The 23944-nt window shown below is 43.5% G+C and overlaps 2 protein-coding genes and 1 long non-coding RNA gene across 3 annotated transcripts in view; 2 read left to right on the top strand and 1 right to left on the bottom strand.

The window, feature by feature from the left end:
* Nucleotides 1-182, bottom strand: part of LOC135493445 (uncharacterized) — a 42987-nt gene extending 42805 nt beyond the window's left edge. The window contains exon 1 of the long non-coding RNA XR_010448240.1: nt 105-182. This is a non-coding gene — a long non-coding RNA (uncharacterized LOC135493445). The remainder of the gene's footprint in view (nt 1-104) is intronic.
* Nucleotides 183-7323: 7141 nt separating this feature from the next.
* LOC135493926 (AN1-type zinc finger protein 2A-like) lies at nt 7324-14149 on the top strand. Its single transcript, XM_064781588.1, has 9 exons — nt 7324-7396; nt 8252-8294; nt 8615-8666; nt 8832-8966; nt 9759-9919; nt 10190-10379; nt 10794-10876; nt 11310-11400; nt 12359-14149. The coding sequence occupies exons 1-9, from the start codon at nt 7342-7344 to the stop codon at nt 12419-12421; spliced, it is 873 nt and encodes a 290-aa protein (XP_064637658.1). The 5' UTR covers nt 7324-7341; the 3' UTR covers nt 12422-14149.
* A 5652-nt stretch (nt 14150-19801) lies between these two features.
* The window catches only part of LOC135493246 (FRAS1-related extracellular matrix protein 2-like), a 49989-nt gene continuing 45846 nt past the window's right edge, over nt 19802-23944 (top strand). Inside the window, exon 1 of the mRNA XM_064780382.1 lies at nt 19802-23112. Within this exon, the coding sequence (XP_064636452.1) occupies nt 19866-23112 (3247 nt within the window). The 5' untranslated portion in view covers nt 19802-19865. The remainder of the gene's footprint in view (nt 23113-23944) is intronic.

Here is a 23944-nt window from a genome sequence, read left to right as displayed (position 1 = left end):
TATATTGAGAAAGTGAAATCAAGTTCGAAACATGGAACGGCCAACAACTACGGGACGAATGGACTTCAAAACAGAGAGAGAAGATAAAGATATATATTACTTACCATCATGAATTGTTAGTAAATGGTGATCAATCCGTGTATTCCTTAGTTACACCATGGTAACACATGTGTACGGACCGCCAGCAATATTCAACTGCGCTGCGAATCCCCAGTGAGAGCGAGATCGGCCAGCCACGTGATCGACGCCACGTCGTCTGCTGGCAAGAAAGTGTCGGTTGCTCATCATCAGTGTGACAGTGGGAGATATTAGAATCATGCCTTGAAGGATTACGAATATACTAGTCATGGGTTGTGCTGATTTAAATTGTGGCGATCATTACCGCATTCTTCTTTGCCCTTCTTCATTTTTGGCAAAGAACTGGTTAACTCCAATGGTTCAATTCCAGTCACAACTCCGGAAAAACTATATTGTCCTAAAAGTCCATTTGTTAACGTTTTGGCGTTCGTTTGGGGGTCTGAAGCGCTAACTACTGTTTTCTTTGAAGTTTGTATTTACTGATCCTCGTTTTCACGACAAAGTAACGGGATTTTCTCGTTTCAGTATCGTGGTAACGTTGTAACGAAATAATTTTTCCATGTATTTGTGTGCATCGACACAGACAGAGTGCATTAACTTTGGACATTTTCCGCTCTGTACGGTTTTAGGTACCGACTGATCTATACGAAATGTTGGTCTTGTCACAAATAAATCAGCATGGCGAGGGTTATATGTTTATGGCCGGATGAAATCACAATCTTTGAAAATATTTACGAATTGAACTGATCATCGGTTGACTTAGTTGTGGCGCTCAATAAATGATTGGACATTGCAGTTAACCGGCCTCCCGAAGATTGAGGTTAAGGACGAGGTCAACGAGGCTCGTCGTTGAAGACACGTTCAGCCATGTCAATCCCTATTGATGGATTGCCATCACTTTCTGTTGGAATGTGTAATTAAAGATTGAGACCAAGATTATACCAGTGCCCTGGATACCACTGGATCGGCCTTCAGCTTCAGAAACCTCACCGATTCAAGCCATGTATACATGGAAAGAGTCGATATACCCATCATTGTGCGTTCGTACAGCCATCTGAATTATTCAATCTTCTTTGCCAAGGCAGTTTCTGATACCTTGCCATCGCATGAATAATTCTAAAATGGTTTGCGCTCTCCCACGCATCAAAGCTGACATGCATGCGTAAAGCCTCCAGTGGCCTAGTTGGAAAACACAAACGCCCGTACGCCAAGTTCCAAACGATCTCAGATATGATAGACTACCACTGTCAAACTCTATGCCAAATTCATTAAAACCATTTTTTTTATTTACAGCGCAGAACATGTACAGTTTCCGCTAAGAAATCGATTGATGAGTTTTCTTTGATATCTTACACTGCACTACAGGCTCATCAGAAAATACAAAATTAGGTGACGACATATGTTTTTGCCAAAGGATATGATTGGGTGCACGTCGCTGCCAGAAAAATTCCTCTCGTGCGTTCGAGTCAAACAAGTGTGAAAGGATTTAATATCCTTTCTATGTCCTTCTATTCCTACAGTCCTGTAAAGATTCCCTCGCAAATAGTCCTATTATCAAATTGTTTGATATTAGATATTTAAGTTCCTAAATGACTCTGACACCGACAACGATACGCAGGAAAGCGGACTTGATATCCATCCTTTGGTGGCTTTTGTTGTTGATCATACAACTCGCCACGATCTTCACAAGTGTATGCCCCAGCATACGGGTTTCCACGGAGGGGCGCCAACGGAGGGCATTCGGGAAAAGAAATCCGTTGGCAGTTTTCCATTTTCAAGAAGAGTTTCCTGTGGCTGTGCTCAAAGTGAGGTTCAAATTTCGTGACAGGGTTAACCGACGTGCATCGGCGTACAATGTCCTTCGAGGTTGGCCCCCGGACTGGAATCAAGTGCCGGTATTTGAAAATGGACTGCGGTGTCCTATCGTCATCATCTGCGTCCTCCGGCGACGTCATTTCTTCATCTCGTGCTGTCGTCTGCGCATCGAAAGCTCTCTGATCGTCTGCTGCTTTAGAGACATCCAAGGCTTTCGTGCCTTTGTCAGGCAATGCTCGTTCATCCATGTGTTGTGCAAACGCACCATATCGAACCGCAGAATACAGAAGAGGTCCGTCATCCTTCGATTCGCTGACCTCCACGACTGTCGGTAGACGTCCGGCATATATTGATCTCTCGAACATTTCAACAAACCATGGTGTTAGACGCTCGCCAAAATCCTCTGCAGAGTTTTCTTCGTAATCTTTAACCAAGGGTGGCACATGGGTCTTTCTCAATCGAGCCTCTTCGAGGACACTTTGATACGATTGAACGGACCATGAATCCTCCCGACAGCAAACAACATCAGGTGGCTCCTCTCCAAATTTCGCTAGCTGCGACTCCTTCTTGCCGTTGACAAAGATGGCCGGTACTTTTCGGGGCTCCGAAAAAGTGCGTCTTTCAGGACGGCGGGGAATGTGACTTTGGACTGGCTGTGGTCTCGGCGCCTTCGCTACACCGAAGCTGTCGATATCGGCTTCGAATGCATAGTACGTGAACGATGGACTATCCAGACGAAGTTCGTTCGCAGCAGCCTACAATACAAGTCGACAAACTTTTAGTTAGGTAACAATAGGCGAATGCAAGTACACGTACATGTACCTGATCCATGACTTTATGATGAGACAAAAACTACACGCCAATAGATTTTTATTTGTCGGTTAAGTTTTAACATGTACCTTCTCTCATCTCGAGTTCCCATCCACCAGGAAGGTGATTTAACAATATCTGCCCAAAGAAGTTTCACGTGAAGTACGGTATAAAGATATGTAAGACAGGCCAACTCTCTCCTTTACAACCTACCTTGGCATTGCTGTCTGGCCTCGGATTGGGCAGATCTTCGTTCCTTGGAAGATCTTCCACGAACTCCTCATAGGTTTCAGGAAACTTGTAAAACACATTTGCTTTCTTTTTGTTGACGGTCGTTCGTAGGGTTGGCCTCACTATGAGAGCATGCAATACCCTATCTTGTCGGTCCACTACAACTGGGTCTTGTGTCTGGTCCACTACTGGGCTCGTTGTGCTGTTCACAACTGGGGTCGGTGTCCTCTTCACTTCTGGACTCAGTGGCCTGTCCACTACTCGGCTTGGTGTCCTGTCCACTACTGGGCTCAGTGACCTGTCCACTACTCCGCTTGCTATCCTGTCCACTACTGGGCCCAGTGACCTGTCCACTACTGGGCTCGGTGTCCTTTCCACAAGTGGGCTCAGTGTCATGTCCACTACTTGGCTTGGTGTCCTGGTCAATGATGGGCTCCGTTTCCTATTAACTATCGGGCTCGGGTTCATTTCCTCTACTGGGCTCGCTGTCCTGTTTAGAAGTGGGCTCAGTGTCATGTCCACTACTTGGTTTGGTGTCCTGTCCAATACAGGGCTCTGTGTCCTCTCCACTATTGGGTTCGGCGATCTGTTCACTAATGGGCGTATGGGCAACTGTACATATGGACTGGCGGGAGTAGCTGCATTCTGTTTGGCTGTGTCCTCCAACTGTGCATGTTGGCTTATGAGAGTAGCTGTATTCTGGCTAGCTCTGTCCTGCAACTGTGCATGTGGGCTGACGAGAGTAGCTGCAATCTGGCTGGGTCTGCCCTGCACCTTTACATGTGGACTGGTCGGAGAAGTTTGACTGGTGTCCTGCGCCTGTACTGGTACGTGTGGTTTCACCGGGGAAGTTGCATCCTGCCTGCCACTGTCCTGCACCAGCGAGATGTGTGGATCAACTTGTAGAGTTGCAAGTTGGCAAGCTCTGCTGAGCATCTCTGGTTCATATGAGCTTACCGAAGGGTTGTTCATGTCTCTGTTTTGTAGCACTGGTATGTGCGAAGCTGCTTTCTGGATGGTCATGCCCTGTATCACGGATAAAACTGCACTTTTAGGTCGACGTTCATTCTGCATGACTCTATTTCGCAGAACTGGGAGTGGTATGTGCGAACTATTCTGGGGAACTACATTCTGGCCATTCCTGCTCTGTATCTTGGGTAAGCATGGCTCTGTTGGAAGCATTTCGCTCTGACTGACTCTGTCTTGCAGCGTCATTATCAAGTGTGGACGAGCTTGAGGAGTTGCATGTCGACTAGTTGCATTCAGTATTGGTAAACCTAGACTGCTTGGAGGTTCCTGGTTCTGTCTGTTCTGTGCTTTTGGGGCTTGAAAATGCAGTGGCGGCATATGATGCTGACTGGCCTTGCCTTGCCGGGCCAGCGAATATGGACTGTCTTGACCGACTGCGTGGTGTTTTGATATGCTCTGTGGTATAATCCAAGGTATACCTGCAGTAGTCGTATTCTGGCGAGTGACATTTTGTCTTGAATTAGCAACTGTTTCAGCAATATTCTGCCTGGCTTTTTTTTGTACCAATGGTAACGGTAACTTTGGACTAGCTGGGGGTATTGGGGATTTTCTGGTTCTATTTTGCGAATCCCAAACTGATAGATTCAGCGATGGCAGTGGACTTCTTCTTGGCCTATTCTTGACCGGAGCTGCTAAGTATGGACTCCACACAGGCACTTGATTCGCGATCTTCGGTCTATTCTGCAAGGCTGGTAAGGGTGACCTCAGTTTTTGAACTGTGATCGTTCTGTCGCCGATCTGTCCTGGAGCTGGTGAACTCCCTTGGCACCGTCTGACCGTGGTATCCACTGAAACTGGAATTTTTGAGTTCTGCAATGAGTGAACGGTGGGACTGTCTGGAGAACCAGATCTCTGATTGGCTTCATCATCCACGACTGGGGCAGGCGAGAAGGCGGAGGGATGCTGTTGCTGCAAAGCAAACACTGGCGAACCCATTTGAAGAGCTTTGTTTTCATCAAGATATTTCTGCAGCGATGGTTCTGGTGGGCTCAGAGAAGAACATGACTCGTTTCTCTTGTTGGTAATGTTCTGTGGCGCTGCTCGTATGAGCGTGTTCACCATGTTCATAGGGGTAGTTTCACTGTCGCTCATCGTGATCTTCGGAGGAAGGCTGATACAGTGATTTGGTCCTTTGGGCTCGTCAGCAGGCAATAATTCCTTTTCAATGAATTTATCTACAGAAGGAACCGTTGGCGGAGGTCCGAATTCATGAGGACTTGGAGTTTTTGTCTTTGTTGCAGACTGGGAGACCCTCTTCAGAGTTGCATCTTGCTGTTCGATGCTGGCATTTTCTTCGAGGCCGCCCAATTTCATCCCGGGGAGTGTAGGTGTTGATGCAGATTGGCGACCACCATCGAAAATCAGCTTCGCTGCAAGTACGGGAGCAGTATTGCTCAGTTCTGTTATCATGTCAATGACATTTTCCTTCGGTTGCGGAATTCTGTGCAAATCTAGTTCCATGTCTGGTTCACTTCTATGGTCAACTATCGCCTTCCTCTCGAAACAGAAGTTGGGCAACTGCTCTTTGGTCCTTGACTGAGCACAAGCAGTGCCGACCCCACACCAAGGCACAGGAGGTCGTGTTGTCCCTGAACTAGAAGTGGCAACTCCGTGACAAGGCCCTTGAGATCGAGTGGCCGGGTACTTCGAATGCATTTCCAAGGCGTTTTTGGGTGGCACGAACGGTTTGATATTAGGTCGCTGTTTTCTTATAGGCTCCTTAAGAAATGGTAGTGTAGACTTAGCGGTTTTCTTTATAGACGTGCCTTCATCTTGACCATTCGGCGTGTCTTTATCGGAGGAATTTTGTTTCGTACTCATGATGTGATATCCAAACAAATGATTTCCAAGGGCATGCGATGCAATGGCTAACAAATTTTCTGAAATGTAAGAAAAAGGTTGTCGGCAAGAGCAAAAATTGTCAGTCTCGCTGGCTCGTCATGCAGATAGCAGAAGTGGTTTTCTCCAGGAATTGTGGTGGTGATTTCCTCATAGTTCATGTACCAATTCGGAATAAAGTACGGAAGTGGTATTCAAACTCAACGGAGTCTCCATCTCCATGCAACTCACCCGCTCAGCATAAGGATATTTGTGATTTGTTGTGTCTTTACAATTCCATTGCCAGCACCTCAGGAAATGAAAGGCGTGTAACCGAAGGAATTGAAAGTGAAAGGTACATTTTACCTTTTCACAAAAATGGACTGAGGAGGAATATTTGAATGGCGGGCCCAAGGACAGTGAAAGAGATAAACGGGATTTTATCCTGCGCATAATGCCAATCTACCAGTTTAATACGTGAGATACCTGAGCGATACAGGCCTGAGAATCCGTAATTGACTTTTGTGACGGTACGGATCTATAGCAGTATAGATACGTGATGACAAGTTCACAGTTTGCACTTTGATTTTATCAACCAGTTTCCGCACGGCACCTGGAGGCTAGGCTACGCCACTGCCCTAGGCAATTCGATATCCTACGAGAGTTGCGTGGGGTCATCCCGGATTCGATTGGCACTAAAGGCCTGGATGATTTAAACGAGATAGGGGTAACCCCCGCAATTATGCTTACCTTGAAAATCGAAATGGACGCAAAGGATTTCGAGATTATCGTCGTTTTGGTAACTACGGCGGCCCGGGGACGTCATAATGGAATATGACGTCATTGGGGTCGAGGCAGTAGTACGTAGTACGTCGGCTTCGTGGGATCAGTGCGCGCAAGCACTAGCCTTTTTAGTCGTTTCTTGTATAAATAGGCTACTAGTGGGCATGTTATATTTGTGGAAACCTATTTACGGCCTCCCGAACCGGACGATTGCGCCGAATCAGTCGATCAGAAGCGCTACAGGACGTTCGGACCGTAGATACCGTGAGGCGATTTGTTGGACGCCTGAAACTGAAGAGGTTAGTAACTGTTGTACGGGGGACAAATTGATAGTACCGAAACTTGACTTTTTGAGCTATGAACAAGGTACGTTTGTGAGATCATAACTAACGAGAATTTTGATTGCGCACGCCTCCTATTTTCATACTTTGTAGTGACAATCCACTCGCCTGACTCGCACATTAAAACTCAATGAAAATCAAATGGCCCCAGACCCACCCTGCCCCTCGTCCCTCGCACCAATCATTCTGACATTCACTTCTACAAGGCTGATATTGATAACGTAATGTTCCAGAGGACTTCCAAACTGTCAAATCTGCTTATTCATCGTGACTAAAATCGGGACGACAATAAGTATTGCACGATGCCACGTGTCCGTAATGGAACCATCTGGAAAAGGCGCGAAATTTCTCTTCACTCCCTTTACGCATGCGTATTAGGTCTTTAAAAGTCACGGGATTCCTTCTGACGTCATTTCAGTGTTGTCGCGAAAGCAAGATGGAGTTGCCCAGTTTAGGAGAAAACTGTTCAGAAAATAGCTGCAAACAGCTAGGTATGAAATTCTCTTCTTGTTGTTTCTGGTTTATTTCGTTTATTAACTATTACAGATTCGATATACGTTGACAGAAAGTCGAAAGTTGATGCCGATTTTTTGTTTTAGGTGGGGTTACCCCGTTCATGATTTTTTGATTTTGACGTTTTATGTACAAATGTACACTGAATGTATGTAAAATGTACTGAGAGAGATTGAGTGAAAATGACAGTGCAAATTTGATTATGATTGATCATAATATACTGGTTGACAAAGTTTGTTTGGTCTCTGCTCTGACCAGTTATGCATTTCACCTGGAACAAAAGGCCACGCATTTATTTGAGCCAATTATTTTGAATGACAGTGACCCACCTGGGTGACCGATGTGAAGCAGACCTAGTCGCAGCATAGGCCATTTTCCAGATACGCCGGTACCACCAAGGGTCGGACCAACAAATCGTCTTTACAATAGATCTTCACGGTCGGTTTCTTGGTCCAACCCTAGGTGGTACCGCGTATCTGGAAAATGGCATATGCTGCGAGGACTGCTTCACGTCATCGGTTGCCCGGGTGGGTCACTGTCAGTCAAAATAATTGGCTCAAATAAGTATGCCTATTCCAAGTTTGCACAGAAGTTTGCGCAGTCTTCTTGTCAAACAAAGACACCTCAAACCTGTAGTACCACTCTCAACATGTCAACCAACTTTGTCCAGGAAGCAAAACAGTCCTCCAGTTCAAGAAGGGCTGTGTAAGATGTAACAGAATTGTGCTGTCATATAGCGCACCACTCATTCCAATAATTCCATGTGTGGGAGGAGCCCCCCTGCAAAAGCACATCATGTTTGAGTTTAATCTCGATCTTCTTTTTCTTTTTAGATTTCCTACCTATGAAGTGTGATGCCTGTTTCAAAATTTTCTGGTAGGGCCTTGCTCTTTTGTTAAACAACTTCTAATTCATCTTAATGTTGTCGTATTTGGTGTCCAGCTTACAAATTAATCTGCCTCAAGTCAACATCCACATTTAATGTAATGACTTTGGCATTCATCTTCATCTATATACATGTACCGGGTAGTTAAAAATTTAAAATGCAACCAAAACAAGTCAATTTTCTGAATGAAATTATTATTTTGTTTATACTTAGGCCTGCTGCAACACCAGAAAGGCTGAAAGTTTATGTTATTTGCAATGAGTAGTTTGTCAAAGTGTCTTAATTGTTGTTTTATTTTTCATTTCTACAGTAAAGACCACATTCACTATGAACTACACAGATGTACAGAATCCTATAAAAAGGTAAAACATGCGTCATTTTCAACAACCTATTCAATTTAAGCATGTTGCCAGTAGTAGCCATCATTCATTTATTTTTGAGTGATAATCAATCATTGAGGAGAAGTTCTGATGTTTTCAATCAATTGGTTTTTTCAAAAAGTTCAAGTGCAATCGTTTTGATTTCAGGATAACCAAGTACCAGTGTGTCCATTATGTAACAAGCCCATTCCTGTGAAGCCCAATCAACTACCCGACATTGCTGTCAACGAGCACATTGATTCAGATTGTCAGAGTGACCCTGCTAAAGAAAGGAGGGGGAAGGTAAAATTTAAGAAAGGAAGCAAAATGACACAGTGGCAGAGAATCCGACTTGTGATCATAAGGCAGGGTTTCCGCCAGAGGGGGGATGGGGGGCATCCTTGGGAGCCAATTGTAGTGGTTTTAGGGCCAAAAAACGTCTCAGGAGGGGTCATGTATGTGACCCGCTCTACCAAAACTAGGCGCTTGTCGCATCTGAACTTTACAGGTTGATACGGACTTGTTGTTCATTTCCCTATTGTAGACCTTTTGTGAAATGTGACCAAATCAGTTTGTAATAGATTTCACAAAAGGTCTACAATAGGGAAATGAACAACAAGTCCGTATCAACCTGTCGAGTTCAGATGCGACAAGCGCCTAGTTTTGGTAGAGCGAGTCACATATACTCTTTTTAAGAAAAAAAAATTTAGAAAAAAAAAATTTTTTTGCTCCCCCTCAAATTTAATCCTGGTGGAAACCCTGTAAGGTCCTGGGTTGGAGGCGTGACCAATGCCAATTGATACTTAAACATGGCCTGAAATGACTAAGTATTGCGCACTGCACACTCATCGGTTTCTAGGGAGATTTCTGGATTAGGCTAGGGAATGAATGCAAAAGCGCTTTGAGACAGTGCAGTTGTGCGGTATAAAGTGCTAGAAGGAGATTTAGACTTTACATTCACCGTCTGAGAAAATATACCCTCTCTAGATTCGACCTGATGAACATCTACATGTATGTGGGTGAAGAGCTCATGTACATGCATTGTTGCGCAGGAAAATATTTTTGAACATAAGTGCACACTCTGTTATTTTTCAGGTGTACAGCAATCGCTGTTCATCGAAAGGATGCAAGCAACGAGAGCTCATTCCAGTGTCATGTGATAAATGCCATAAAAACTTCTGTTTGCGACACCGACATGAATCGGATCACGACTGTAAAGGATTTGAAGACAGCGGCAGAGGTGTCTCTAAAGCTGCGTAAGTTTCTGGTGTTTTGGTCAGTTTGAATTCTAACTAAAGTACGCAGGAGGATCCTACCAAAACAAATATTGCATTCACTAGATCGTGGTCGAAACAACAGACAGTAATTTAACCTTATGCAGCTGTCAGGGCAAACCCTGTACCTCCCCTGTTCAGGCGATCAATCAAAATATTTCAACAATCAGATGTATGATTTCGATATGTCTATATAAGTCTAAAGTCAATTAGGTATTGACGATTTGTTCATTTCTTCTATTTCGTCACCAGTGCTGCTGCCGCTAGTCGACAACAGAATGCCACAAGCAAAAAGCCCCAAGCTGGCGGTTCCAAACCTGTCCATTCTAACAACCCAAAGCAGACGGTCCTAACAGGTATCGGAAGAGAATTAGATAGTGCTAGGCGTGGGAGGTCGAATAATAGTACGGCATCTAGTCCTGCCGCGGTTCAAGGTGGAATGGTGAGTAACTGATACAGAAGAAAAGAATGTCTCATGTGCTATTTCTCATCTTATGACGAATCCTTAAATCCAAGCATTTTTGGCTCAAATTCTGATCCTCCTAACACCTCATTGAAATTAGCGTTCAGAGAGAGTAATGCTTTGTTTTATGTGCAATAAAATTGCCCTACCTGCAAGAAATGACATGGCACTTATTCCATGAGGTGGTAAGATATCATTGAGGTGAGGAGTATGCAGGTCACACTAACTTAGGTCAATAATTGCTGATCCAGGAACTTGAGGATACACTCCAGCTTATCTTCATGTACCCCTACCAGGAGTGATCTTGGCTCGGGTTGGCTAGAAAATCTCACAAACAAGTGAATTGCCTGTAAAATTCATGTTCCAAGTTTGCCCACTTTTTGGTGATTTCAGAGTGAGGATGAAGCATTAGCCAGAGCGATCCAACTTTCTATGGCTGAGGGTAATCAAGCGCCAGCACCTCCCAAAAACAAACCGTAAGTTTCAAGAAGTGTTTTAAATTTTACAGAGCTACCTGGTATGTTCAGCGATAGATTTTTTCGAGACGACCTGACCTTCTTCTTAGATTTCAATCGATAGGTCGTGGGATGCGTGGACATATGATTTGATGGCTGATATGTTCGATGGCCTATGGCGACGGTATCTGATCTGTGTAGGGAGGAAGACCACCGTAACTCAAAACTGAGACCACCCATCTGTGGAAATGAGTGGCTGGGCATAAGTCTTCCTTACTGGGATATCCCAGATATTTTTTGAATGTGCTCTTTGGTCCTTTGGGCTGTCAAACTGTGGAACCGGTGTTACATTTTTCACTGGTGCTGACATTAATTCTAGTGTCAATATTGGCAAATAATGCACTTACGGTCCACACTCTGAGCTCAATATTCTAACAAATTCAATGTTTTTCAGTACCTCACAGCAGGAAGAAGACGACCTTGCCTTGGCACGTGCCATAGCGGCTAGTGAACAGGAGGAGCGAAGACAAAGGCAGAGGAGACAAGTAAGCCAACCTGTCGTCTAATCTCAATGGATGGCGGGGTCTTGCACGTTGCTATTTTGAACTTAGCTGTAGTGGAAACTGGAGAATACTATAGGATGTTGCTGTGATACATGACTGGGTGGTGTAAAGTTTAGTGCATTTGAGATTGGATTATAACTCTAGGTGCTGTATGCTGTGACATTTGGAGGTTGAAAATGTGTCTGTACAATGTGGGGTGGTGGAGTATGACTTGTTGGTATGATTGCCGCCCAGAAATTGGAGCGGAACAGAAAAATTGTTGTATTTCTGGATGTAAAATATCTCTTTGCTGTCTGTGGCTCTTCTTCTTCTTCTTCTCGTTCGCTCTAGACAGTCAAGTCCGATCTTCTGATGTATTCTATGGTGTTTCGCAGCTGTTGGAGGTCTCCATAGAGCTGGTCTTGTAGGCTGGTACCTTCTGGCCAGATGTCTTTTCTCAGAGCTGCCAATCTCGCACATCTTGTCAGGATGTGTGTCTGTGGCTGATGTGTTGTATGTGCTTGTCTGAGTAATATACTGTGTCGATCGGCTTATGCCAGTTGAGGTCCATCTATAGGCTTACAGACTTATTTACCAGTTATCAGCCTGTGAAGAAGAGACGCCTCATAAACCAGTCGACACAGTGTGTTAGTTTCCTTCAAATTTGTTGTTCCTTCGCTTTCTGTTCTGTTCAATAAACTTCTGTATTTAGTGTTTCATGTTCTGTCATGTTAATTCCCATTTTTTCTGGTACATTCATGCAGCAGTACAAAAAAATCCAGTTGGTTGCCTTGGTTACAAAAATACGAAAATCTTGCTCGGTTGCTGATAGATAAAAACCAAAGAAATCTGACCAGTAGTTTGCACTCCAGAGCCCTGAACGATGACTCTTAAGACTAGAGACACAATGGAGGTTTTTCTTCTCGTATTTAATTTTAAGACAAAAATATCTTCGTTGCAGCAACCTCCAAGGCCGCAGAGTCAAGACAGCAGCAAAGAGAAGTCGAGTTGTGAAGTGTCATGATGCTTTTGTTCAGCACATCCTTTTATGCTTGAACACTATAATTAAAGTCTGTGGCAAAAATATTTTGAAGCAAAGAGAGATTCGACTGTTCATAGGGGGTGGGGGGAAAATTGGATGGGTCATTTCATCCTGCATCCACTTATAATCCAAGCGCAGTTGAAAAACTATCAGTAGTTTCCCTATTTTTGGGAATAGGAGTTTGCCGTCTCTGGATGATGTTTTGGTTCAGTTTTGGAGCTTCACTCTATTTTTTCAAAAGTGATCCATTATTAAAAAAGAAAGCGTGTTCTATATGGAATCTATTGTTTATAGCAAGATATTTTCTCGAGTATTATTCAGCATCATAAAAAGTGTTGTGAGGTCTATGTGATAATATATTTCTGTAAGAAAATATAACAAACTGGTCTGACGCTATTTCACATTTTAAATCTTGTGTCTTTTAGAATACTTTGGTTTGGCATGCTAATATGATTTTTCAGTATCTAAATTTTTTCAATTTTCACAATTACATCAGTTGAGAGGCCTAGTTTTACGTGTCATCAGCCTACATGTATGTGTATTAGCAGCAAAGCTTTATTTATTCATGAAACAAATAATCGGCTTAAGAAGAGTGTCTCATAAGTATGGCTGGTCCAGCATGTCTGATAATTGCAGTGGCTCTTAAAAGGAGGAGCATGAAATATTTGAAATTCTTTATCAAAACATGATATTGACAGTGTAGAAGTCGACATTTTGTTTTTCGGTGTTGGTAATTTCTAACAGAAGATAGTCCTCTTTTTTGCCGAGAGAGGATAGCAAAAATTGTATGGCTTCTCAGGCTTATTGGGAAGTGGTGCTAGTTAGACTTTTTACCACCAGGAGGAAGCACAAGCTTCACACCATTAAAGGGTAACTCGTGTCAAATTTCACCATATAATGTTTTAGCTGTTTTTGACAAATGACTACGTCACTTTCTCATAAATCGGTAAGGTTTTCGAATCGAAATGCACATTTTCTAGAAATTGATGGTTTACTCCCGCCCGGACGGCTCGCTTCGATGCCGTTTTCATTGATGACGTCATGACATGAATATTTTCGCGGTCGCGGTGGTTTACATTCAGCGATTTTATAATAAAGCTAATCAAAAATGGAAAATTTGAGCTTTACATTTGTGATCAACAATTAAAAACGGACGTATTTCCGCAAAGTTGTAAATCACATCATAGTATCACTTTAAGGTTGTGTGGCTGAGAAATCTTGTCCCCTCAGATCTAAGCATTGTTTGAAAACATACCGAATGAACACAGCACCAGAGTGTAAACATGTAGGGCCAAATTCATAAAGGGTGTTTAAGGGTTAGACGTGTGTGTAACTTCTCCCTGATCAGTTTCAGGGCCTATTCATATTCTGTGAAGATTTACATGAAGGACCTGAATCTGTCTATTCAGTAGTTAAACGCTGTTTTAAGCTAAACGCCCTTTATGAATTTGGCCCAAAATCTTCAAACTGACCATGACGTTTAGGAAATCGCTTTCATTAGAGCAATCCACTTTCTCAATCTTGTAGAATTTATTGGTGTTAGAAGAAAATACTGTCACTTTTATTTGGTTTCCGTTAGGGTTTGTTTTTCAGGTACTTGGCTATTTTGGAATAGTACTTGGCTATTTTTGAATAGTACTTGGCTATTTTGGAATAGTCAGATGGTGACAGAAGTGTTCTGTGCTTCCAATTTTAACTTATATGAATAAAACAATGTATATAATATATGTACAAAAGTATTTGCTGATTATTTCAACTTCATTTCTTGCCAAAATGAGGAAATTTGGCTTGAACTGACCATTCTGATTCCATGTTCTGAAATCAGATCATGTTGTGACATGTTCACCTCGAGTGGTGAGAGCTGGAACTTGGCAAAATTGGGGTGTAATTAGTTGTTACAAAATGCACTCGGAAAAAACTTATATGGTGTAAACTCCTTGAAGATTGTTCCCAATTGGGTCTGACAATAGTCCCACACTGGGAACAACTTGGCAACTGTTGTTTGCCAAGACAAATTTACCATGATAATTTCTATTTAGTTGGTCTTCTAATATACACCGATGAACCACACTGCACTTTGTAACAACAATTAAATCCCTTTTGTCTCAAGAAGGTCCTCATGAATTTTGACTTTTGTATGAGTGTCTCTCTAGTGAGTAAGTATTTGCTCAAAGGCTTTGTTCAGGCCTGGCACTTCCATGTATTGCGTTACCCAATGTACTTTGCAGGCAATTTTGTACCCCTTCACCTTAAACACTTGAGCTCTGTTTAATTTTAGAATTAGTTGAGCAATGGACTGTGTGATGTACAGTTTGCAACAGCTGGGTCAACATACACACAGGACGCCTCGTCCTATCACCCATAGAGGCGGAGTCGACACGTTGACGCCACGGTGTAGAATCTAGCCTCCACACACGCCCAGTCTTTTCGACTCGTCGTCAATGCTGCACGGTGGGTCAAGTCAAGATTGAAATCGAAATCGGGTGATAATTCGGTCAGATTTTGAGTTTTTCATTTTTTGGCAAATTGATGATGGGAACTCTTAGTATTACTATTCAGTGAAAAGTGACTGAGCAGCAGACAGCTTGGTTATAAAAGTCTTAATAATACCAATGGCCCTGTTTCGAGTAATTCCCCAATTTCTGATTTGCTGAGATTATAAAGTGTTTTTTCTTGACCACATACCTAACTTGAGCACTTCAAGTGTGGGCAGCAAACATCTTGGCACGGCCTATCCCCATGTCAATTTGACAGCCAAATTACACAAATTATTATTTCCGACACGACGGTGACAAATTTTATAGCATCATGATTCACAATACATGCACCATTTGTCATAACATGTCCTTGTGGGAGGTGCTACAAGGGAAACCACTTCGATCCCATAAGATAAGACAAATTCGAAAACAACTAGGGACAATTAGTGATGTCAAATATTGTTTTATTCTCGTTGCATCACACTACCATTAGACAATTTAAATTTGTCTTGTGTCTCAGGAAATATTTGCAACTAATTTACATACTTGGGTCATGCATGATGACATTTGGAGATTGTCTAACAGTGCAATGTTTTGTCCTGCCTAATTTGTCCTGCTCCAAGCAACTATCGGAATTTAAAAGCTTGACTGTTTACAAACTTGCAAGGTCGAGATGATTTCCCCTATTCATAATAGTCACGATTATCTTTAATAGTCACAGCGCATATACATGTACCAATTGAAATTACAATGCAAGGTGTGGTTGGGTTGAAAGGCACAGTCTGTGATAAAGCAACTGATCTAGCCACTGTCTTGAAGTTAAAAGCCTGGAGTCGCAACACCTCATCAAGCCCTGTCTGTGAAGTACTGGTGAAGTTAATCCCCAGGCAGTCCATATGCCTCCCTCGTCATTATATATCTAAGATGCCTGGGACTTCGTACAAGTTATGTGCCGTCGAAGGGAGAGTGATGAATCCCTAACCTGGTAAAGACATACGTCGATTGTCTCTGCTTTGATACGTTGATTGTGACAATGTCTCTGCTTTGATTCGTACATATGTGGCAGAGTCTCAAACCATGGTTGCAGAACGTCATTGTGTATTATGGCTGCGTGGAAAGCTGACGTTGCCCAATTGACAAGGACAGATAGTTTGTGGCTGTCCGTGTCAAAACGATAGGTGTATGTTCATGTAATTCAAGGACGTTTTATAAAACGTTCCTGTGCAAAGTTGGAGGAAAATAAGCATCAAAGGAGATGTTATGATCGCCATTTCATCTGCTGCAAACCATGGGTCCATCAGACTAAGGGCATCCCCTACAGTTCGAACCAAAGACCCCCGGCAGAGACCTCCCGATCCGGTCTCTCGATATGACACCTTCGGTTGAACCACTCTGAATATCCAAGTCCGGTCCAAAAAGTGATTGTTAATATGACCATCCCGGGTGGGCTGTTTGGATCACTGCACATGCGGAAGCCCCTTTCCTTCCCTTGGAATTATAATGACAGGTTTGGTGTGCAAGGGAGCTGAAATAAGTGAGCCCTTTTTAACACCACCCTGACCGCCAATAATGAGTAAATGTTTAGTGCAATTATGCTCTAGCTCTAAAGGCCTTGTGTAAATGCCTATCCTACGACAGACCTGTGGGAGATACATTTTAGAAGATTTTCAGAAATCCCTTATCTAAGCAAAATTAGAATTTTTGACTGTGGGACGATCGTCTCCAAGCTGGGCCCGGATCTGACACAACAAGGCAAAGGAAAATATTAAAACATACCGGAAAAACATTCCTTATTTCTTGGCAAAATGAGGCAACGAGTGTATGAGTAATCAGTATTTGGTGTTTTTCAATGCCTCATGGTTGGATGTATATGTACATATATGATATAGAGTATTTTTTCAAAAAAGCCTGGAAACACTTTAAAATGACCAAATGCTATTGTATTCTGACCACACTGCCATAATGAAGTAACAAGACGTCCCGAGGACAATGTCACAACCTGCAAGCAGAATTGGACTGAATGTCTTGGGTCCACCAAAAGACAATTTCTAGATGAGAATTTTGACTACGCTGGCGTAGGCTTCTGAGAGTTAGGCCGGGGGGGGGGGGTGATGTGACTTTTACAGGGAGAGTTCATCTTTATCAGGGCAAAAGTTATCTGCTTCGACTCGCCTCCATTTTTCTTTTCCGTACACAACCCACCACAACTCATTTTCTTGCTGCCGGTATGTAGTTTCTCGGGGTGGTTCCCGTCAGAACAACCAGTGAGGAAATGAACAACCTCAAACAAGGAAACGGATTCTCGTCATCATGTACCCTGCCGGGGAACCATATCTACGAGGTTTGAAAAAATGGATCAAGGGTCCCAGTCGATGTCGAGCACGTGCCAAATCGCTATGGTTTTTCTCCTGCGAGAATTCGGGGTCTTTTTAGATCTTTTTAGTATGACCACAGGATATGACCTGGCCTATGACTCTGCGTTTCGGTTACAAACTATTTGAGATCTGGGATTTCGTCACTATCGCTCTCAGTTTTGACTTTTACAGAAAGCAGACGACACCTATGTTAGTTCATATTTTTGTCGACAGATGGCAATACTGCACACTGGTATATAGTTGATATATCACAATTTGCTTATATATAAGCATTTTCATTCGATAGGTTCAGCTGAGGATGCACCAAAAACATTTCCTGTGTCCCCATTGGCAGTTCTTATAACCTCAGGAGTATTTTATGGACTTTGCAAGTCACAATAGGTTTTCCTTTTGTCGGCCAACTTGCACCTTGCACCTTCAATAATCACAGTGGTGAAATAGTTCTCGGAATTATTACTCTCCTTTCAGTCAAATACCGAATATATTTCTACAGAAATGTTTTACTTATATTGAAAACCTATTTTTATAAGAAGTGTTCACGTGCATTTAGATGATAAAAGCAGTTCGAATGAACTGTGTTAAGTGTTTTGAAATCACTACGCGGTGCTACTTTAAGTGCTAGTGTGCGCACATGGCCAGGCCGGCTAGGACTAAACAATGTTGTCGATTAGATAATCCTTTGACACTTGCGGACTATATGAGGGATTCCGGACCTTTTGTGGTCAGTCGTCGGTGGACAGTGGTCAGGACAGGACAACTATGACCGGACACGTGCTACGAGGCGGGCCCCTTGGGCAGCGGCGGCGGTTTTCAAGTCAGGCTCTCAGCTGTTTAGCGGTGTTAGTGTGTGTGGTTCACATCAATGCGCAGCTTCAGTTGCAGGAGAGCGATATCTTGAAGGTGAAAAATGACATCCAGGTGCCATTTGGACGGACTGCATATTTGGACCCGGAAACGGATTTAAAAATCGATGTTCAGCTTGGGGACCGGTGTCTTGTTGTCGTGCTGCACAATGACCCCCTTTCGCAAAGGCCTGGTGTCCTCATGCCCAACTCCTTCCCGTGTCGATTTGAGAAGGGCATGGTTTTCTATGATCATTTTGGAGCCAGGAGCCCCTCGGAGGACAGAGTGCCTCTACAAATTCGTTACGATTCCCCCACGGAAACTCTCATCATTCCTTTCACCCTTCGGATTAATGTGATCTTTGACCCACAACTTGACATTGTCTCAAAAAATATGCCACTTACGGTGAGCGAGCTGGGAGGATATAGCGCACCAATTGATGACACTGTTGTAAAATTCAATTACGATCGGGATGCGGACACATGTGTGGTAAGCATGCTCAGTGCAGGAGGACGCCCAAGGTATGGAAATATTGACGCTCCAGTGGATCAACTTTTCATGGTGGACTGTGATGCTTTCATTTCAACTGATTTGAAATACAAACACACCGCAACCCCAACCTCACCAAATCGTGACTACATCCCAATGGTCGTCGAAGTTGCCGATAAGGATGGGAAAGTTAGACGTGAGTACTTTCAAATAGTTGTCGATATCACCCAAGGTACTGCAAACACACCTCCATCAAAGAACGTCAATGCCGTCCTTCTCATGGCCGTGGACCAGTTTGTTATGACTGCCATTACTCCCAATATCCTCTCCGCCGAAGACCAAGAAAGCCCTGCAGATAGACTCGTCTTCAACATCACCAAACCACTACAGTATGGCGAGGGTGTCATTGTCAGTACAGATGATCGGAGCCTTCCCATCACCTCATTCTATCAGGGCGATGTTTTGGATTATAAAATTGCCTATAAGCCTCCAAGCAGTGACTCTAACATTCAGCGTATATATCAAGTTGAAATGAGGGCTGTCGACAGTGAGGGTTTGGCATCGGACCCCTTCATCCTCACAATCATTGTAAAACCCATGAATACACTTGCTCCGGTTGTGACAAGGAACACTGGTCTACAACTCTTTGAGGGCGAATCACGACCTTTAATCAGCACTCAAAACCTGGAAATTGCTGATGAAGACAACTTGGAAGATGTCAGAATCTCAGTATTGTATGGTGGTTCCCATGGTGACCTGCTTATCATGGGCCTCAAGAGGAAGTTCTTCTCCCCAGCTGACTTGGATGCTGGGGTTGTCTCATATCAACATGATGGCAGCGATACTTTTTCCGATAATATCATCTTCCGTATGACTGATGGGGAAAATGTTGTTGAGTTCCTCTTTCCGATTACCGTCAGCCCTGAAGATGATGAACCACCAGTTGTCAATGTGAACACAGGACTCCAAGTCCAGCGAGGTGAACTTCGTGATATCAGCCCCTTGGTTCTGACTGCGACAGATGTTGACAGTGATGATGAAGCCATCCAGTTCCGCTTGGTGCAGCCTTTCTCCAGAGAGGGACAAATTGTTCTCCGAGTTGATGAGAAACCCAACAGCACATTATCTTGGACATTGATTGATGGAAAATGGGAGTTGCCGGTAATGGAATGGTCACAGAAGGACATTGTCGATGGTATTGTCTTTTATCGCCATGTTGGTCAGCAGAGGAGTAATGTCTTCATGGACAGGGTCCGCTTTCGTGTTGTCGATAATAATGTCCCACCAAATCAGTCGTCAGATCAGGAATTCGTTGTCAAGGTTATGCCAGTAGATGACCAGCCTCCTTATCTTGTCCTTACATCTCAGCTCAAGATGACTGTTGACGAATTTAATATGTCTCCGTTCAGCCGTGCTGTCCTGCAGTACACAGATGATGACACAATTGACAGGAACCTCAAGTTCACAGTAACCAAAGGACCTTATGATTCGGACACAAGCAGCCCTCTTGGAGCAGGAAAGCTTGTCCTTACTGATGATCCCAACACAGAAGTCACCATGTTTACACAAGGTGAAGTCACTCACTTGAAGATTTCGTATTTGCCACCAGATGTTGAGATGGGAGTCACCCAGAGAGCCATCCAGTTCATCTTTGATGTTGAAGATACGAATGGTAATGTCGCCCCTGATCAGGTCTTCACAATCTTCCTCAAGCCAATCAACGATAAACCGCCAACAATCAAGAACACTGGTACCACTGTCCTAGAGAATGGTTTCATCTTCCTCACCACAGATGTTTTAGATGCTGATGATGAGGATTCCAACATTGACTCGATTATCTTCACCATTGTTACTCCCCCCACAAATGGTGTTTTGCAGCTCGGTCCAGATGAACTTGGTGTTGGTGACACTTTCACCAGGAAAGATATTGTGGATGGACAAGTTGTATACAAGAATACTGGAGTTGAGATGGATGGTGATAAGATCGTTCTTGATGTGACTGATGGCATTCATCACATCCCAGTTGAATTCAAGATAAGGGTCCACAGTATTGATGATGAGGCACCAACTCTAGTAGACATGCCCGAAGGAACACTGGGTGCCTACTTGGAAGTTGATGAAGGGAAATCTGCTGTGATCTCTTCCGACATTCTCAAGGCTGATGATCTGGATACAGACCCAATGAAGCTGACCTTCATCGTCGACACACCACCAGGCAAGGGAGTAATCACTCGTGATGGAGTCCCAACAAACAGCTTTTCCCAAGAAGAACTTGTAAATGGACGCATTGCATACCAGCATACTGGCGGAGAGATTGGCAAGGAGATACAAAGTGACATCTTCAATCTAACCCTGTCTGATATGTCAAATGAGTGGGTGATCGGAGGCAACAGCGTCCAGGCCATTGATATCTTTGTCACCATCAATCCAGTTGATAATACCCCACCTGTCGTCACTGTTGGACCTGGATCAGATGAACCTGGGAAGCCAGGTGGATCTGGGCAGCCCGGCAGCGGTGGACAAGGAGGGCAGGGTGTCTTCACTGTTGCGGAAGCCGGAAGAGCACCCCTTGAACAGAAGTTTATTGATGTTACTGATGACGATACCCCTATTGAGGATCTTATGTGTATGATTGTTGTCCAACCAGAACTAGGTTACATTGAGAACACATCACCAGCACCAGGCTCTGAAAAATCAAGAATGGGAATGTGGGTTAGCTCCTTTACAATGGCTGACATTTTAAATGGAAACGTCAACTACCACCAGAGTATCCATCAAGGTATTGAACCCATCGAAGATCGTTTCACCTTCAGATGCACAGATGGAGTCAACCAGTCACCGAATTTCATCTTCCCCATCCGAATTACACCAACAAATGATGAAGCTCCGGAGATCGCTGCACGTGAGTTCATCGTCATGGAGGGAATGAATCTGATGATTGATACACCTATCCTGAATGCTGACGACAAAGATGTACCTGCTGATGACCTCCTTTTTGAGATCATTGAGCGACCAAAGCATGGCGATATCATTCGGCAGACTCCATCCGGTGGCCAACAAGTTGAGACATTCACCCTTGAAGACATTACCTCCTCCTCCAACATAGTCTATGAACATGATGATTCGGAGACTACCCGGGACTCCTTCAAGGTCCGTGTCACTGACGGAAAGTTCAGCTCTGAGAAAACCATCATGATCATTGTTATCCCCGTTGATGATGAGACACCCCGACTGACAATCAACAATGGATTAGAGGTCAAGCGTGACGAAGCCAAGGTCATCACCAATAATGATCTCAAGGCAACAGATTTAGACACGAATGATGCCACCTTGGAATTTGTTGTAAGACGGGAACCAAAGTTCGGTGTACTCCAGATGGTTGTTGGAAGTGTTGTCAGGAACTTAACCCGAGGTCAGAACTTCACCCAGTTTGACATCGATACTGGCCGCATTAGGTACTTGGACAAGGGCAAGGGTGGGTACAGGGATCTGATCAAGTTTGACATCACTGATGGCACCAACCCTCTTATTGATCGCTACTTCTTTGTCACCTTGGAGGGACTTGACCTGATCTATCCAGAAGTATTGAACCAGGGAGTTAACTTGCCTGAAGGAGGAAGCGTCACCCTGACCACTGACATCATGAGCACCTCCGATTTGAACACTCCTGATGAGAATCTCCGCTTCACTCTGACCAAACCTCCATCCCGAGGACACCTTGAGAGCACTGACAACCCTGGCATCCCCATCACCACCTTCACTCAATTGGAACTTGCCGGTAACAAGATCAAGTATGTCCACACCAGTAATGATGAAGTCAAGATGGACAACTTTGAATTCGAAGTTTCCGATGGTTTCAACTCGGTCTTCCAGACATTTAGAATCTCTTTGAGCGGTGTCGACAACAAGAAGCCTGTCCTGATGTTTGCGCCCTTGAAAGTCAAAGAAGGTGGCTCCAGGCTCATCACACCTTTTGAGCTAAAAGCTGTCGATCAAGATACCCCCGATGAAAGTATCATCTTCCAGGTTACCAAGTTGCCGACCAAAGGCCAGCTGCAGTTGGAAGGTTCAAACGGTCCAGTTACTAGCTTCACCATGATGGACCTGCATGAGAACCGCCTCTCCTACGTCCACGATGGCTCAGAATCCACTGCCGATTCTTTCTCATTCCTTCTGACCGATGGAACCCACAACGACTTCTTTGTCTACCCGAATACTCAGTCCACCACAAGCGCAGCACAGACCGTGAAGATCCAGATCATCGCCGTCGACAATGGTATGCCAACGATCGAATCAAACAAGGGAGCTGAGAATCTTGCCGTAGATGACGATGGGCTGTATGGTGTTGTCATTGGCTCCGATTTCCTGAAAGTGACAGACAAGGACACCCCAAGCAAGGACCTGAAATACAAGGTGACCAAGCCGCCAAAGAATGGTTACATCGTGGTATTGGGTGAACAGAATGGCAGCCAGCTCAACTGGACTCAAGGTAGGACCAATTCTCATTTGCTTTTCGTCTCATTTTAGATCCTTTACCTCTTGAGTGTCAAAGTTTTCATGTTTTGAACGTGAAAGTTCTCTGATTTAAAAACATCCACAGTACTTTGCAGTGATGATATCTTTTGCTGGGCCAATTAATGACATTGTATTATTGATATAAAATTCAAGAAGTAAAGGATTAGAAAGTCTTGCACAACTTCCTAACATAGAATGGATGGTGGGTTCAATCCCAAATTTCAAATGTCAGCAGATTTATTTCAATGTCAGAATAGCTGTTTGCTGAAATTCGTGAAATGTTTTCATATGCTATATCTTTGTGAGTACCGGTATCTAAAAGCATGGATTGTGACTAATGATCTTTTATATTCTCAGAACAAAAATCGGCCATTTTCGACTTATTATATTCCATTTCATCATTAGTTGACACTAAATCTGTTTGCAATGTTGTTCAAAAGTGTAGTCGTAATCAAGCCAAGTTTCGGTGGACACAAAATATAACTTGAGTTGGTACTTGTTTCTTTCGTTTACAAATGTGTTGGATTATCTGTCGGATTAGACATTGTTTTAATTGTATGCTTTGATCATGATTGTAAGACTATTTTAAGACTTGGAAAATCTCTATATCTTTGAGGTAATCCATTTAAATCTGCAATAGTTTTACCTTTATTTCCCAATTTAGGTGATAAGTTTCTTTAGTGTCATTTCATATCATTTCATGGGTTTAATTTTGAATCCGAGATTTGTTTGATATGTTTCAATTATTCGAAGGTTATTCAATTAATCTCATTAAACCTACCATCATGACTGTGTCCCATCCCGTT

This window comes from Lineus longissimus, chromosome 9, assembly GCF_910592395.1.
Source record: "Lineus longissimus chromosome 9, tnLinLong1.2, whole genome shotgun sequence".
Classification (NCBI taxonomy): domain Eukaryota; kingdom Metazoa; phylum Nemertea; class Pilidiophora; order Heteronemertea; family Lineidae; genus Lineus; species Lineus longissimus.
Note: the sequence above shows the minus strand (reverse complement) of the source record. Positions and strands in the feature narration are given on the sequence as shown.

What these genes read in the sequence shown, in the direction of transcription:
- LOC135493926 (XM_064781588.1), top strand. Translation starts at nt 7,342, where the DNA reads ATGGAGTTGCCCAGTTTAGGAGAAAACTGTTCAGAAAATAGCTGCAAA. An exon ending in GCACCTCCCAAAAACAAACC is followed by an intron (nt 10,877 to 11,309) that starts GTAAGTTTCAAG and finishes AATGTTTTTCAG; the next exon opens with TACCTCACAGCAGGAAGAAG. An exon ending in GACAAAGGCAGAGGAGACAA is followed by an intron (nt 11,401 to 12,358) that starts GTAAGCCAACCT and finishes TCTTCGTTGCAG; the next exon opens with CAACCTCCAAGGCCGCAGAG.